Source organism: Cottoperca gobio, chromosome 19 (assembly GCF_900634415.1).
Source record: "Cottoperca gobio chromosome 19, fCotGob3.1, whole genome shotgun sequence".
NCBI lineage: Eukaryota > Metazoa > Chordata > Actinopteri > Perciformes > Bovichtidae > Cottoperca > Cottoperca gobio.
In genome coordinates, this window is record NC_041373.1 from 10,582,066 (window position 1) to 10,598,820 (window position 16,755).

At 42.8% G+C, this 16,755-nt stretch overlaps 1 protein-coding gene across 4 annotated transcripts in view; it reads left to right on the forward strand.

Annotated features, from left to right (window-relative positions):
- Positions 1–16,755, forward strand: part of ctbp2l (C-terminal binding protein 2, like) — an 88,352-nt gene that overhangs the window by 30,361 nt on the left and 41,236 nt on the right. For 2 of the 4 annotated variants that reach the window (XM_029456141.1, XM_029456142.1), the window contains exon 2: positions 7,759–7,976. The exons of 1 other annotated variant lie outside the window; for it this stretch is intronic. In XM_029456141.1, the coding sequence (XP_029312001.1) occupies positions 7,907–7,976 (70 nt within the window). In that variant the 5' untranslated portion in view covers positions 7,759–7,906. The remainder of the gene's footprint in view (positions 1–7,758; positions 7,977–16,755) is intronic. One more of the 4 variants, XM_029456143.1, reaches the window with a different exon arrangement.

Here is a 16,755-nt window from a genome sequence, read left to right on the forward strand (position 1 = left end):
GTGTGTGTGTGTGTGTGTGTGTGTGTGTGTGTGTGTGTGTGTGTGTGTGTGTGTGTGTGTGTGTGTGTGTGTGTGTGTGTGTGTGTGTGTGTGTGTGTGTGTGTGTGTGTGTGTGTGTCAGTTCTAGTCCCTGGAAGCATGGTGCATTAGTAAAGCCTGAGATGATAGGATGTGGTAAAGAGAGAGAGAGAGGCCAACCCTGTGCTGTGAGCCCATCAGAGGGGGCTCGGATAAAAAGCTCTCCTATAAAGTCAGTTATTGGCTCGAGCTCTGCGAAATACGGCCAGTTAAACTGTGCTCAGGGAGCAGACAAACCACACAGCCGATGCTGCGTTTTAAAGTAAAATTCTGGCTTTGGGTCTGTTTTTGTACAACATTTATCAGTTATAACATTGTACTTGTCAAAATGTCAATTTCTACATCACTACAATGAAGTCCAATCGTGCAAGACACGTAAGGGGTCAGATGAATGTGCAGGTTGTAAACAAACAAACTTTATTTGGTGGGGAAACCAAAAGTGAGTGCACTTGAACTGTTGGTGCTAAACTGTCATTGCAGCGGCCAAAATTACAATAAGTACGGCAGGTCAGAGCTGAACCAGGACAACGTTCGTGGAGTAGTGTTCGTCTCGTTCGAATTCATGCAGTCTTTTTTCTTCCAAAAATAATATGGCTGAACTTGGGGTTTGTTTAAAACTGATTATCTGATCGCTCATGTTTTCTGTCATTAACTCAGTGAGTAACAATGTTATTGTTACCGATAGGACCGACGGCCAAAACTACGTAAATTAGACAAACTAAAATTATTATATTTAAGTGTTCCTGCCTGTGCGAATCCCCGTCCTCGTGCGCTTCAGCACGGACCTCGTGCTCTTTCTCTGTGTTCCACTCACCACTCTGCTCTGGACTTTATCAAACACATTGTTTAACTTGGCCTCCTCCCAATGTAAGCCCAAGTACAGCACGGAGTTGGCTGTCTCACCGTCCATAGGGAGTGGGCTGAGCTGTGTGTGTGTGTGTGTGTGTGTGTGTGTGTGTGTGTGTGTGTTCGTGGGCACATTCTGGGGGGAGTGGAAGCACCTCATTCTCCTGGACCAGGAAGCTTTGAATCATGCCGGCTCTTCCTGGAAGGACCCAGAGGGAGCCGGGCTGAGCCGGCTGGACTCAGGCAGGCTGTCTGAGCCTGAGCCTGGCCTCTCGCTGACACCAAGCTGGTGGCGAGCGCAGATCTTAGCTCACCCTCGCAAAGCAGGCCACGCCTTCCCTCTGCTCACCAGGTTGGCACGCTGCAGGCGTTTTCCTGTACTGGGAAGTGTTTTCAGCTTTGGCTGCGGCTGTGGCTTGCACTGATAACCTCCGCCTCTGGAACTTTGAGAAACAAGAGTTTATTGATCGGATGTAAATAGCACAAGGTGGGCTACAGTAGCTTAGAATTCAAGTGCTGCCTTGTTTGTATATTTCATGAGTACATTTTTCATTACTGATGCCACTAGTTCAACAATTCTTACAGTTTGGAGGCATTCAGTTTGGCATGCTCACAGAGCTAAATATACTTGTGTCAAAGCTGTCACCTGCCTATGCTGTCACAGGCCTCGTTTAGTTCATGAAAATCACACACTTCCCTGCCTGAGGTGCTGAGGATCTGGGCATGTAAGTTGATATTTTTAGTAGAGCCGGGCTGGTGCTGCAGGGTGTCCACACCTTCCTGTTTTCTCTTTCTTTGTTTTGGCCCGGCGCTGACAGATTTACCTCTGGAGGAACTCCAGCATCTGAAAGAGAAAAATGGCCCCCATTGTTCAAATGGGGCTCTAGTGGAAAGAAAACAGGGGCTTTTTTGGAAGAAAATAACAAGAGGGTAATAATTGCAATATCAATAGTTTAAACAGCTTTGTCATTGAGACTTGTTATTGTTAAAGGACCTTTAGAGGATAGAGGTATTTTTCTAGTGGAAGTGTGCCTGTTTGGGCATAAGAGTTGAGACTCAGACGTTTTACTTGCTTCGGAGGTTCTCGTTTCCGAGTCTCTGAAGAGGCTTGTTGAGCTCGGGCTTTTGATAGGAATCAGCTGTAAGAGGGGTGGATATTGCTGTACGTTTTCCTGCTGCATCCTGTCAGATAACTTTTAACAGTTGTCTCTTCTCGCAATTTTTTCTGTCAAACTCCGCTGGGAAATTAAGTCAGGAGAAGTATCTGCTGAAGTTATCCAACTCTATCTTAAAGCAAGTGCTTCGCGGTTTTTTTCATAGTCCTGGCAAGGATTACCACAGAAGTTGCAGTGAGACAGTACAATGAAATTTAAAGAGGTTGTAGCTTCAGCTGGGAAAGATAAATACAGACTTCAGCTGCAGTTTATTTGACAAGTCATTGAAAGATTCCATCTAAAGCTTTTCCCTGAATGAGATATTATTTGTCAGTTTACTAATAATAACCAGTTAGATAATCTTTCTTACTGACCTCTGCAGATACAAACTGCCTCTGACAGTCTCTACTTAAACTAAATAACCAAACATTTCATCAATCAGCGCAATGAGTCAAAGCTTATTTCTTTCTCCAAAAACATGCAACACTGTCCAAATGTATTTTTGGAGTTAATTCCATATGATGATTGATGCGTGTATAAAGTGTGCTTTCTGTATTTACGCCACATACTGAAAATGTGGTGAGATTGCCTGTAAAAGCTTGTTACAGTGTAAGATTTATAGTTATGTAATGCATTTCAAACAGATCTGAATCAAAAGACTATTCCCATCTTATTCTACCTCATTTTAATATTTGGAGCTCATATTATTTAAGTGCTATGTTAAAAACCACAGCGGCTGATTTGTCATCATAATTAGTAGACGAATGTTGAAACTCAGACACAAAAGTGCTCAGAGTGTCGAGCCTGAACAATGCTCGACACTTGTTTTTTATTATGGAAAATGATCAAGCTTGTGAAATGGATTTGTATCGGAATAAACATAGTGATATTTTTGGACAATTGTGGGATACATGTGCCAGATAAATTCATTTTTAGTATGTGCAGCCGCTCATAAGAAAATTAAAGTTGTTACTGGCTGGTTGCTCTACTTGCACCAAATGTCACTCAAATATGTTTTTGACATTTGTTGGAAAGCAGAACCTCCTTTGAATGAGGTAATTACCATTAATCAAAGGAAATATATTTAAGTATTTAAAAAAACTGCGAGTCAAACGTCAATGATTCATATTTGAAATTTAAAAAAGCAGATGCTCAGCGTCTAACCCTTCGACATAATTAGCCGTTTTGTTTTTTTAAGTTAAAGTAAAAGTCAGTGACGGTTGAACGCTTTTGACCTATTGTTTGCAGGGTTCAGCTGCAGATGTCCTCACACACGCCGTAGGGTCACTCTACTGTACTAAGTCATCAGTTGTGAAACTCTCTTAATATCTCTCAGCATTGATCCTTTGCTTCTCCCGAGGAGAACAGCCGGGTGAAAAACACAACCCTGTTACGGTTGTGATGTGAATTGAAAACATGTCGAGTATGGATTTTCTTGGATTTATCCATCACTTAAATGTTTCGTTGAGAGAATGTCTGCCTACATTAAAAAAGAAAAGAAAAGAAGAAGCAGCGAGTTAACTGACACGTGTGGGAACGTATTGCTGCTCGATATCTCCCATAAATGTCAGAACCTGCTCTGTGAAGCATCAGAACAAGTCTCCCCCATCAGCGGTGAGCCCGAGGCTTCACTAGCACTTCATCACATCCTTGGAAAGTAGAGTCTTAGAGTCTTAGTGGAGCAGACCCGAAGGCTTAATGTCAGCAAATTAATTATGGATTCACCCAATTAGTTCACAAACTACACTGTGTTCGAGGGAAAATGATCATTCCCCCAAATGACTTGTCTCTTCAGTCTTTGCCCCAGTGTGCATTGTGCCTCAGAACTCTGTGTGTGTGCGCGCTCGCCTGCATTTGTGACGTGACACACAGCAGGCAGGTAGCATGACCTTTTTAATTATTCAATAACTCAAACTCATCCACTGACGCTCACTCTGTCTCCAGTTATCTCCTTCCTGTCCACACATATTTCCGTTTGTCTTAAAACAAAAAGGAAACGGCTTCTCTGTTCTTAAGAAATCACACTGATCTGTGTCAACGCTTGAAGTGATACTGTAACCGTAATGATTCTTTTGACTGTGCGAGATTGCCTCAGATCAGTAGCCCCCCCCCCCCGGTGTCTAATAAAGTAAGTAATCACCGCTTTCTAATGCGAGTCTGTCAGAGGCGGTGCTCGTTTCTGTTTACCAAACCAAATTATTTTCTTATTTCGGCAAAGTCAATTAATCACATCGGAGACAATTCTTTTAGTGTTTAATGTCTCTCAATAGGAAGATGGATCGCAACAACAACGGCGGCGTCATCATTAAACTTGATCGCATTACAAGAAGACGCTGTGGCAAATTCATTCAATTTGACTCTTGTTGGTTTTTTTCACATTCTCTCGCTGTTAAATTCATAATGTAACCTCCCAATAGATTGACTTGGTCCCATCTGTATCAACAAATGATGGTGTCATCTCTGTATAGCAACAAAAAAAAAGCACATTTCCCACAATGTTGAACTATCTTTGAGGATTCATATATAAACACTTTGTTGTTGGTTCATTCTCAGTTAATTTACTGTCACTGTTTGTCCCAGCACTGATTGAAACCACCGCTTTGTGCGTGTTTGTCTCGCTCTATTGTGCTGTATTAAACTCCTGCACCGGACCGACTGCCCTTCCCCCTCCACTGCAGACAGTACTCGGACAGTGATCTCTGTGTGTTGCTGACATTGAGCAAAGTTTGTGGACTGTGATTGTGCTCACAGCGGAGCCGTCCTTGGAAAACAGAGCCGGCCGTCACAGATATGGATTCCTACATTTAATGTCTCGGCCTCTCGCGCGCAAATGTTTCTCTTTCAATGAGCTGTGGCCCCGCAGGCAGGGAGTTTTATCGATCATCTGACTTTTAATGCCTCTTAAATATTAAGATTCATGTATGTGACCTTTGTGTTTGGATTGGGAGTGCAAAATCCCTGCCTAAATACCCTTTCAGGTCCTGCTGGCTGCACTGCCGGCTTTGCTTCAGCTTTTCTTTTTGATTCATGGAGAAATGGTGCCCAGTTTCAAAAATGTTTTTAACAAGAATGGAGGTCATACTTGGCCGTATTTTATGAAGTAAAGTGGAGGGAGGTTTTCTCAAAGTTTTGGACCACTCTGAAGCTTGCTGAGGGAAATGAGTGCAGCAGAAAGGAGGGGTAGAGAAGAGGGGATGAGAATTGGCGTCTGTGTGATTCTTGTTAGCCTCTGTGAGCACTCTTTTGCTCTACTTCCCTCCCTTTCTGCCACTCTCGCTCTCTATGTCACACACACACACACGCACACACACACACACGGACAGCCCTGTAAGAGTGCCCGGTGATTGATGACTCTGTGCGAGAGACCTCAGAGGCAGCAGCACTACAGAGAGATGGACAGATGAAAAGGAAGGAGGAGGGACAGAGAGAGGAACTGAAATGAATCAAGTAACAGGGTGAGGCCTTCCAGCAGGCCGTTAACATACTGGAGCCAGAGCACTGCCTTGCTGCAAAGACATCCTGGAAGTGAACTGTGATGTGTAGCTTCCTCACGTCAAAATGGCTTTTTCCTGACTACAAAAAAGACAGATTTCTTATGAAAAGGCAGTTAAAGTGTTATACATCCAGTGCATCACCAAAACGTGCTTTTCCTTTCTCGTAAAAATCTTTGCAGAGGTGATTGATGAATGTGGCAATTAGTGTCTTCATTGATCGATTATTGACGTTAGAAAATAGTGAGAAACGCATCACAATGGTGTCATTTAGATCAGATTCTTTCCATTTTTGCTTGAAAAATAACAAATCACCAAAAATAGTCGCAGATAAATAGATCAATCAACTAACTCTTGCCGCTCTATAAATGTGTATTCTTTACATCCATCTTTGCTAACTTGCCGTTTTCTCCTTCATTGCTTTTGTTGCCACATTGCTGCATTTATTTGCTCTTTATCGCCACCTACTGTGGCGGCAGGACTGTGTATCGCATTGCCTGTGTGCGTCAAAAACTCCAAATAAATGAGCAGTTTGACTTGTCACAAAGTCGTTGTCTTGGTTACACAACCCTGTCGCTAACATTGGATTTTTACGCGGAACCATTTATAAAGCTGAGATGGTAAATGTTGGGATTTCGGAGTCAGACATTAAGTGCGAAGGCTTCTTTTCTAATTGTTCTGATGTTGAAGCAGACAGGAATCCAGTGCTGGAAAGACTTCCTCATACTGCTCTGCGTTCCTCCCTGTCTGATGGCTCTGTACGCTCCCAAATGTGTAGACAATGTCCTGATAATGTCACATTAAACTGATGACTGAGGAGAGTGAAGACTCTCATGACCCATACACCTGATTCCTCGCAGATTACCTTCTTGTCTTCCTTTTCTTTCTTCTGAATTCGGAATACAAAGGAATGATGAAGACGTCAACTAATAACTTTGCACTAATGCTTACCGGCAAAAAAAAGAAAAAAAGAAGAAGCATGGTGTCGGCACTTTCTGAGAGGAGAGGCGCTTTTTTTCTGGCTCTGGTCCTGGACGAAGCAAGATGTGGAATTTGAGTTTTTCGGTGCAACATTTAATCCCTGTTGTGTTGCAATCGTTTTAGTCTAATTCTCCAAGATGCTGATCCTCACTGTGCTCTTTATGTACTGCCAGGGAAAGAAATACATAGCCTTTTGTTTTCTCTCCAAACAAAGATGCATTTGTACGTACATTTGCCCGCATGTCTGTCAGTGATAATGAATTGAAGGCTTTGTCGAGCTGCCTTTTCAGCCTGCTCAAATTTCTGTTAAACTGATGTAATCTGAAATACCAAGCATGCTTACAGTTACCAGTCCAAATCCCCGACAAAATAACTTCTCTTGTGCATTAGAGGTCATATTTTTGTGTGTTCAGAGGAGAAATGGGGACGTATTAATAGACACTATGTGGTATTGAAGTGTAAATGAAATGGTGTGCTCCTCTCTGAGTAGATTTTAACTACCCTCTATTGGCCTGAATGTGTCATTACACGACACTCTGTCAACCTTCAGGTGCAGCACAATCAGCTCGAGAGCTTAATTTTTGTCAGATGATAAATCTCTCCCCACAAGTTCTATCAGCTCGTTTCACATTTGCTTAGCTCAACCTTTAGTCAGATGAATACGTGTTTTTATCCTCGCTTTGTTTTCGAATGGTTCCGAGGGCAGAAAAAGAGGAAAAAGTAGATTGCTATTTGCCATCTGAGTCGAGATGCCTCAAATGTCACCGCGATCAATAAGGAATGTGACGAGTGACAAGTTAGATGGAGCTTCAGATCAGTGTTTGTCAGCGAAAGAAAAACGCGCTTCAAACGGGAGAAAAGTGGAGCTTTTAGAGCATGGAAGCTTTGTCACTTTTTTAGAGCAAACGGGGCACTTTGTCACCAACAGTATCTGAGTAAGTGTGTGTGTGTGTGTGTGTGTGTGTGAGAGTGTGTGATTCACTGATTTTCTGTATATCTATCGCCTGGAGTTTCCCGGGCTCTTTGTGAGCAAGGGGCTGAGTGACTTTGTAGTCAAGGACTCTTTAATGTCTTCCCGTGTCAGAGTTTTTTAGTACTTGTACATCACTAATGTGTGTGTGTGTGTATATGAACCGTGTGTGTGTGTGTGTGTGTGTGCCGGTGTTGTGTTTTAACCAGGTTTTTCTGTGTTTGTGCCTTACTTGCAGGTGTATGCGCCGAGGCGGTATGCCCCGGGGAATAGTGCTGACAGTGCACTAGGAGAAACCGTGTTCAGTATTTGCGGCCGAGGACGAGAGGTGCCGTGCCGTGCCCGAGCCGTGCCGTGCCGTCCTTAGCCGTGCTGTGTTTAACGCCATGTCCCTTACTGACAAACACAAAGTGAAGAGGCAGAGGCTAGACCGGATCTGCGAAGGTAAACTCATGAGTATGTGTCTGTCCTTTTTAACTTTTTTACCATCACACATTGCAAAGAGTCACACTTTCTGTACTTTACCCAACAAACACTCTAGTGCCTTTGGTCAATACATGTAAGTAGGGCTGCAGAGGTGATCGCATCATACTTACAATCACGATAGTGGACTTCACAGTTTATTAAACTCAATCTGGGTGTGTGATATTGTTCAGAGCTCCAGTGCATCAAATAAAGTGCTCTCTTCACAATATGTGGGCTTGCTATGAATAGAAGCAGTAATTGTTGATGTGAAGAAATAATTCTAATTGCATTAAGTCTATTTTGTTCCCTAAAATGGGGGGAAATCATTTGTGAGCAGAATAATTTAGATGTATTTTTGAGCAGTTTTCCAGTAAGCACTGATTTGGTGATTTGCATATGAAACGAGATTTAGATATCCAAGTTTAAATTTGGCTATATATGGTTGAAAATCAAAAATTAGACACTTTAAATAACATATAGCTATTGTTTCAACAACCTTTTCAGTTATTTTAATGTGACACAGCAGGCACCTATGCAAATATAATATAAATTATGTTGACGCTTATAGACCCAGGTGATGAAATAAAATCAAGTTATTTATTTTTTTACCTACATGTCTTTTGACCTTTAAATGACCAAAACCATACAAGTAGTAATCTAAAACAACTGCTTCAGATTTATAAATCCTCCAGCCAACCATCCTCATTGTTATTAGCACAACCCTGAGACCTATTGGTGATCAATACCCACTGATTGCGATGATTTTCTCCTGGCACACCGCACGTCAGATACTACAGTTAACAGTGTATAAATGTTGACCTCAGCAGCAAACGGTCGTCTGGCGGATGTAACTGAGACTATTGCTTCTCTGTGAGGCGCTGTTTGTTTGTGTAGGAGTGTCTGTTATGTGACTTATGGTTATGGAGAATCTCTCCAACATCTGAACTCGAGTTAAGATTACCGCAGGGGGGATTGAATGGCTTCTATCCTGTCACGGCTGTTTTGCAAGCGGCCAATTTTCCACCACAAACTGCGGTGATTATTAGGCTTTCGGTTGTGGATTAGAGAGCGGTGTTGTATTGAAGGGCCTGAACATGGAACAGGAGCCCCCCCGCCGTGTGCATAGCTACAAAGACGGCCCAGGCAACCAGGAATATGAGTCTTTGTGTGGGAGTATAAACTGTGTCTGAAGCCTTCTGGATGTGCATTTTTAAACCCACTTGTTTGACTTTACCCAGCGTGTGTGTGCATATGTGTTGGTGTGCGTCTGTCAGACTTCGTCCTGAGGTAAAATCATCTCCTCTCCGCTGTCTGGGTCCCCGAGAGGCTTGTTAAGCTGCTGGGCCCTCCTGGAGCCAGCGCAGGGAGAGGCAGACATGACTGCAGTGCTGGAAAATGAAGCTAGACGCACCATTACCCTCAGTGCCAGCATATTTGTTTTGCAGCATGATGTAAGCACCTCGGCGTTGTGCACATGAAACGAAGGGACATATGTCGTGCATCCTGTAAAAGCCCATAGTTAGGCCGGAGAAATCCAAGTCCTAGTTTTCTTCCAAAGTTGTAGTTTGTAGCATTTGACAATGAAACAGGAGATCATACAAATGTACAATTTCACTGAAAAAAGAAAACAGAAAAGAACGTAACACACCAGGATTATAGAAATAGTCTTAAAAAGCCCACCCCACATTAGAAACTTTAAATTGCCACCAAAAACCCCACACGACGTATTTATTCACTTAACTTTTCAAAAGTTATCTCCCTATATGACAGTGTAAATACTATTTCAGTTGTTTGCAATCCCAGGTATGTAAATGTAGAATTCTACATCCATTTTATTTTAATTGGGATAATTAACCTAACTGAACTTCTACCTAGAAACAGTCAAATGTTAGTATCCGAGTCAGCCCAAAAAGCCCAACATGAAGAATGTGTGTGTAATTGTGTAAAATAACTTCTGACATTTTGGGAAAATACCCGTGTTTGCTCTCTTGCCGAGGATTAGATGAGAAGATGGATGCTACTAACCAGCAGCTGGTTAGCTTAGCTTTGGACAGAGCCAGGCTCGCTCTGTCCAAAGATCAGCCTGCCACCACCTCTGAAGCTCATGGACATATTTTGGCCAGGACCAGTTGCCAGGCAACCAGCGGAGACTTCAGGAAGTTACTGGTCCCGGCCAAGAAATAATTCATGACATAACCCCCTGTAAAATGCTGAATTGTAATTTTTTCACCTTTTTTGTTGTTGTTGTTATCGTACAGATGAAATAAACGAGACGTTACTGTAATGTTAATTAGTGGCTTTAGAGATGCTGGTCAGCAGATTCTGTTACCTTTGGACAGAGCCAGGCTCCTTTTACTTCATTCTAACTTTATGCTAAGCTAAATTGGCCAGCTGCTGGCAGTAGCTTTATGTATACAGACATGAGTGGTCTCATCAACAACTTTTGGTGAGAAACTTTCTTTTTAATTATTCATCATCAGTCGATGATTACAAATTGTTAAGTCATTTGCCAGCAGTATTTTGTAAAACAATAACAGCGATAGGAGTCCACTGAAAGGAGATGGAGGATAATATTGAATAATCACCCATTCATGATCTGAATCATAAAAGCAGTCATATTTCACATCACAGGTGGATCGCTCATTGGCGGAAATCCTTCCTGATTAGAGTTGCGGTCCGCATCCAGCTGTTGCAATCGTGTGAATCGGACAGCTGAGGTAGTTAGTCATTCCTGGGGGAACAACACTTAGTCTGCTCTGCTGGGCACGAGCTCAAAGCCCACAGGAGATGCACAGAGACGGTAACAGGTGTTGCTGTGATGCATGCAGCAGAGCTACTTCATGGTGAGCGTACCTGCCGAAGTTCCTTTCTCGCACACACACAGACACACACACTCGCACAAACAAACACCCAAACACACTCTCTAAATCTCCAGATGGCCGTCATAAAGGATCAGTGAATCAGTCCTCTGGCGGCCATTGTGAGGGTGTAAAGAAAAAAAAACAGCTTGTGATTTGTGATTTGTTCATGAGCCAATGACCAGGCAAAGTTGTCCCACTGATTGCATGTACCGGCGTGATAAGGCTGCCATGGCGATTGTCGCCGCGCATGCTGAAAACACACATGAAGCAACGCTCTGCTTTCTGTTTCACACGCAGGTAAAATTCCTCACAGGGCTTATTTGGCTACTGCCGGGACTAACTCATCTTACTCCAGGTTCATACTTCAACCGGGTCCGCAGTTGGCAAACACATACAGACCAGATGAAGCCGTGATTCGTGCCGTCTCTCCTCAATCACTTTCAAGAGAAAATCTGGAGCGTTCTCTTTCAAAAAAACAAAAACGTCTGCACAAACAGAGCCTTCGCCTTTTTGTTTCTAATGTTTTCCCGACAAACAACTCTTGTCATCCAAGACCAATTGCAACGCCATGCAAGGTGTAAATTGTATTATTTATTTATTTTAAATATCCTACCATTGCCGGAATTGTTAATTCTGGCTGTTTAACATCGGCACTCATGGCAGTGGGATCAGAAATGCAGTATCTAAGGAAACCCGGTGGCTAGATGACAAGGCTGATTAAGCCATTAAAGTCCTTGATATGTATTTAGCATAATCTGGCCTGTCTGCAAATAAGAAGGCAGGGAGCTGGTTGCGACTGTTTTTTTTAATCAAAAGCTGCTAGTTAGCTCAATCAAAGCAGCTGCTGGGAAGCATCAGCTTTAATTCAGCGTTATGAGGAATAGAGAGGAGCTCTCTCTCTCTCTCTCTCTCTCGCTCTCTCTTTCTATCGTTCTCTCATTCTCTCAGGGGTGAAGAGATTCATTTCTGTCATCTGAAGAGAGAAGGAGTGATCTGCCGTGCCCCATGTTCCTCCCAGCCTCAGGTCCTTTCATGTTCTCATCTTAATTTGAGCTGAACCAATGTTTATCATTCTGCAGCAACTGGGCCGAGTGGCTGGGAGGGAGGACAGTTCTGCTCCTTTTTTTTTTTTCTCTCTCCCTTAACTAAGACTGTTGTTTTGCTTGTACACTGCAATATTGTTTCCCCTCTGGGTTAGATTAGAGCTGCTTTAATCTAGTCAGATAGTGTTTTAATCAACATCTGCATTTTATTCATGCTGTGTTACATGATGGCACGTTATTGTTGCATAATTAAGAATATAATTTATCCATATTAGCGACTAAACAAAACACAAAAGTAGCGCTGCGGCCAATTGTGTAGTTTTCATTTTCTAGTGATTATTATATTTGCTTAAATACATTTGTTTATGTTGAACTGATACTCGCATGGAGTTATAGCAATTCAGGATAAATATGATTTCATATTCTAAGTGTATTCTACGGCAGTGGTCCCCAACCACCGGGCCGCGGACCTCTTATTTTGAAAAATCACCGGATACATCTGTCTGTGCGTCTGTGTCTCTTGACACATGTCAAGACGCTCGTTTCAGTCAAGTGATATTTTACTTCAAAAAATTAAGCCCACAAGCAACAATGAGTGAAAAACAAACGTCTATAAAGAGCTTTTTTGGATAAGGGAAAAGACCCAATGAGGAGACCTTTAAAAGACAATATCAGGAGTCCTACTTAAAATACGTGTTTATTGCTACAGGTGATTCTCATGCGCCGCTCTGCATAATACACAGGCTTGCAAATGAGGCAACGAAGCCTTCATAACGCCGGCACTCGACGTTAAAAAACAAGCCCTGGCGTTTTTTGAAAGAAAAAAACCATTAACAAGAAGGACCACATCAACAAATGCAAGTGCACGGAAAGCATCATACTTAGTGACTAACCGTGTCGCTAAGAGAAGAAACCTTTTACTATTGGTGAAGAATTTATACCCCTATTGGACCGGCTCGTTGCAGAGACACAAGCTCAGGGCTCCCACTAATTCAGCGTAATGGTGAGTTTTTTATGCACTTTATATTTGTTTTTATGCCGGTCCGTATAATTTTATTCCGTCATATTTATCCCCCCCCCCCCCCCCACACACACACACACACACACACACACACACACACACACACACACACTTTGAAGGCCGGTCCGTGAAGATATTTTCTTACATGAAACCGGTCCGTGAACAAAAAAGGTTGGGGACCGCTGATCTACACTATGTAGGTTTTTTTTGTGACTATGCTCTGTGCTCATGTGAAGATAACGACTGGGTATCAAACCTCAAATCTTTTTTGAGTGCCGACTGTGACGCATACGTAGCATCGAGGATTAAAATCTGTCGTGTGGAATTCTGACAACCAAGACTTTTTGTATTGGACTGTTTCTTATGAAGGTGTTTTATTAGGATCTTGTTACGGCTGCTTGGGTTAAAGACAACATTAAACACTGATGAATGAGTCATTTTTGTTGGATGAAATGTAAAAAAATATTATGGCATCAATGTTTTGTAAAATAAAAAGTGAGAGAGGACATGCTGACCTAAAACCATGCATTAACTCCATAGGAGATGTTTCTAAATGCCAGATTTGATTTTTAGAGTACACTATGTACATACCCTTCAATACATCTCTGCTTACCACCACAGCTCAGTTGAACATATTGCAAAAGTGTTCTTTCGTTTAACAAGACTCCATATCTTTTTCATATCAGTGACGTGGAGGCAAATTACATTTTGGGTTCTATCCTTTCTTCTCCCTCTCATTCTCCTTCCCTCCCTCTTCTCTCACTCAGTTGCACACTCCTCGTCTCTCCAAAAAGCAAGCGGGCTGTCGTCTCTCCCTTCTGTCTGGCCCATCTGTGATGCAGTATGGGCCACTGGCTTGATAATGATAGGCAGGCGTAGCGCGGGGCTGCGCACGAGGCAAACGGAGAACAAACCAACCCACTAAAATGGAAGACAAAACTCTTTATCAGTTGCCTCACCAAGTCTACCAGAGGTCTCGCCTTGCTGATAAAATGTCCGCAGTAGCGACTCTCGCTCTTCCCACCGTTCCTCCCACCCATACAAATGTGTGACATGCTGTGTCATACACTGCAGAGATGTGAGGTGGTAAAGCGGGCGGAGGACACAGTCTTGCTAACACAGCAGATGTGAACCCTCCAAAAGCCATCGGACCAGAATTGGTACCATGTGTTTTTTTTTCTTTCCTCATGGCCCCTCCTTCCCCCCAGTACTTGTGTTAGAGTGAGAAAAAGAGCCCAGGGGCTCGTTAAAACTTTAATATACTGTACAATCACAGTAATTGAGTAGAATTTTCAAGTTTTTCCTGTCATGGTTTTAATTTATGAAGTCCCTATGAAAGTTTAATGGATCAGCAGTTGTAGAGTCGCAGCTATCTAAATCATTCTTCAGCTATCTCTGCCTGCCAAGTCCCGCCGTTAGCGTCCTGTGCCCTAGAAAGATGGCCAGATTGCTCCAAAGGCATGGCTGTTGCTGGACGTCTGTTCAACACATTGTTACCTAGAGGTCTTTTACAGAGCCGTCCGATTGGCTGCAAGCTACCAAACCGGGTGTTGGCATCAATTCTAATGCTGTACACCAAATATCCACGGTGTAACTTTGGGGTTCCTTTTCTTCTATTGTATAATTCATGCTAGCAAGTACAGGGTCCCTGTTGCTTGATGAGTGTAATATAGCATGCTCACTTAATTATGGAGCAGCTCTCATGAGAGGCATATCAGAGAATGCAGACAAGATGAATATGGTATTCCAGCTTCTGCTGCTTATGAACAGTGGGAAATGCAGCAATTTGCATGGCAAGAGATATGAAATGCCATATCCTTGTTTCTGTTTTAGCAACACTAGCCTGACCATACTTGAGATGTTTATTATTGTTATTAATTTTTTGTCAGGAAGCAGGGTTCTGAGTGACACATGGCCCTGGAAGGGGCTTATTAAAAGAAGTTATTGTCGGCGATCACCGTAGAGAGATACAACACAGTGATTAATGGTGTGTTTTACAACTGACAAAAAAGCGCAAGGAGACTCAGATATGGGAGGACAGCACTGAGAAATCACTGCAAGGAAATTGCTAGGTATGCTTTACCTCTAATGAAAGAAACCATCCTTCAGATGTGCATCATACTGGACTGCTAAGGGCCGGAGGGAAAATTAAACTGTTTTTGATTTATTTTAGTTTTGACCTACTTAATTTTCTGCAATTTGGATGTTCCCTAATGAAACAATCTTTTATTTCTTTATTTTTACATTATGTCATGATTGCATCACTTAAGCTCTAACATGAAAACTAGCTTGTTATGGCATTTACTTGACAGGTAGTGGAACAACATAAAGACACACAGGACTGCAGCAGTCTCTTGTCACTTCTAAACAGTAATACATTTAGCACATCTCAGTCACGCTGTCTCTGTGTCTCAGCTTCAGGAGCATGCAGATGATGTCCCTGGCAAATCTTACTTGAAACGCCTGCTCCCTATTTCAAACTGAAATAAAGCACAGAATAGAAACAGTCTGCTAGCCATCTAGTTGACACAGTCCAGTGCAGTCCAATCATGTCCCCCCTCCCCTCCTGCCTTGTCCTATCCCACACTGTCTGTGTTAGAGGTGAGATCAAAGCCTCCCGTCTTATCAGCTTTTTTCCCATCACACACTTTTTAAAGCTCCCTTTTCTTCTGCTCCTGCTGCTGTTTTTTGTTTACATTGCTCTTGTCACGGGGAGTAAACACCGGCAGTTATCTCTCAGATGGCAAAATCTCAGATAAGCCACATCTGCTGCTCTGTTGTACATCTGGTGTATGTAGTAGCAAAGTGCGAGCTCTGAGAGGAATCGGACGTGACTGGTAAAAGTGCAGTTCATGCTGATTCATTCTGTGAATCAAAATGTTCTGAAGCGTGCATAGCATGGCCTTATTTTGACATTGTATTATATGATGCTTTTGAAGATATAGATATTTTTCTTTTGCAACCCCTGAATCATGCAAACTGATATTAAAATAACCCATTCTGATTCTCCATTGTGATTCATTGGATTCTTTCCTTTTTATTTATTTTTTTACTATTTTCAAAAAAATCACAGATTAATCTTAAATAATTTGTTTTAGCCGTAGTATACAACAAACTTGTGATTAAAAAAACAAAACACTGCATGCTTGCATGTTTTTCCCTCTTTGCATAATGTGTGCGTATTCATATATGTGAATATGTAGTTGCCCAGTAGAGGAGGCTGTGCATTCTCCATGGTTCAAGTGGCGCATCTCCTGGCCTCCTTCTAGTAGCCACCGGATTAAATCTGATCCTCAGTAGTACTTGTGTGTCCAGCCTTTGCAACAGCCCCCTCCCCCTCTCTCCAGGGACACACTACAGCAAACATGTCAGTCCCCAACCTCCCCAGTCCCTCGAGGAAGATCTATTCACGCCCAGGGGAATGCCGGCTGCCAACGAAGGGGTTAGCAGTAACCACTAAGCACCGTAAACACTGTAGCTTTACACTCCGTGAACACATCCAGGGGCCTCAGCAGCGTGCTTGCTGTGTACACTATCTGGTTCAAGTGATGTCAGAGGGGGCAGTGGATTTAAGCAGGTTTTAGTTTGACGCTAATCCCCTCGTGGCACACACTGTGGACGAGAGGACTGTCCCTGCCAATGACGTGCATCAACCCCATTGGATTAGCGCGTCCCGTCCCCTCCTCCATTCTGTTGGCATTGTCCAGCATGTGTTTTTACCCCAATTTCTTTACCCCCGGTCTTAGTTTGGAATGTAAGCGTGACGCCCAGCACAAGCATGATCCCTGCTGTAGAATGGAGTAGAGCCTCGCCCTAAAGGTGTGCTTTTTTTCTGTTTGTATGTG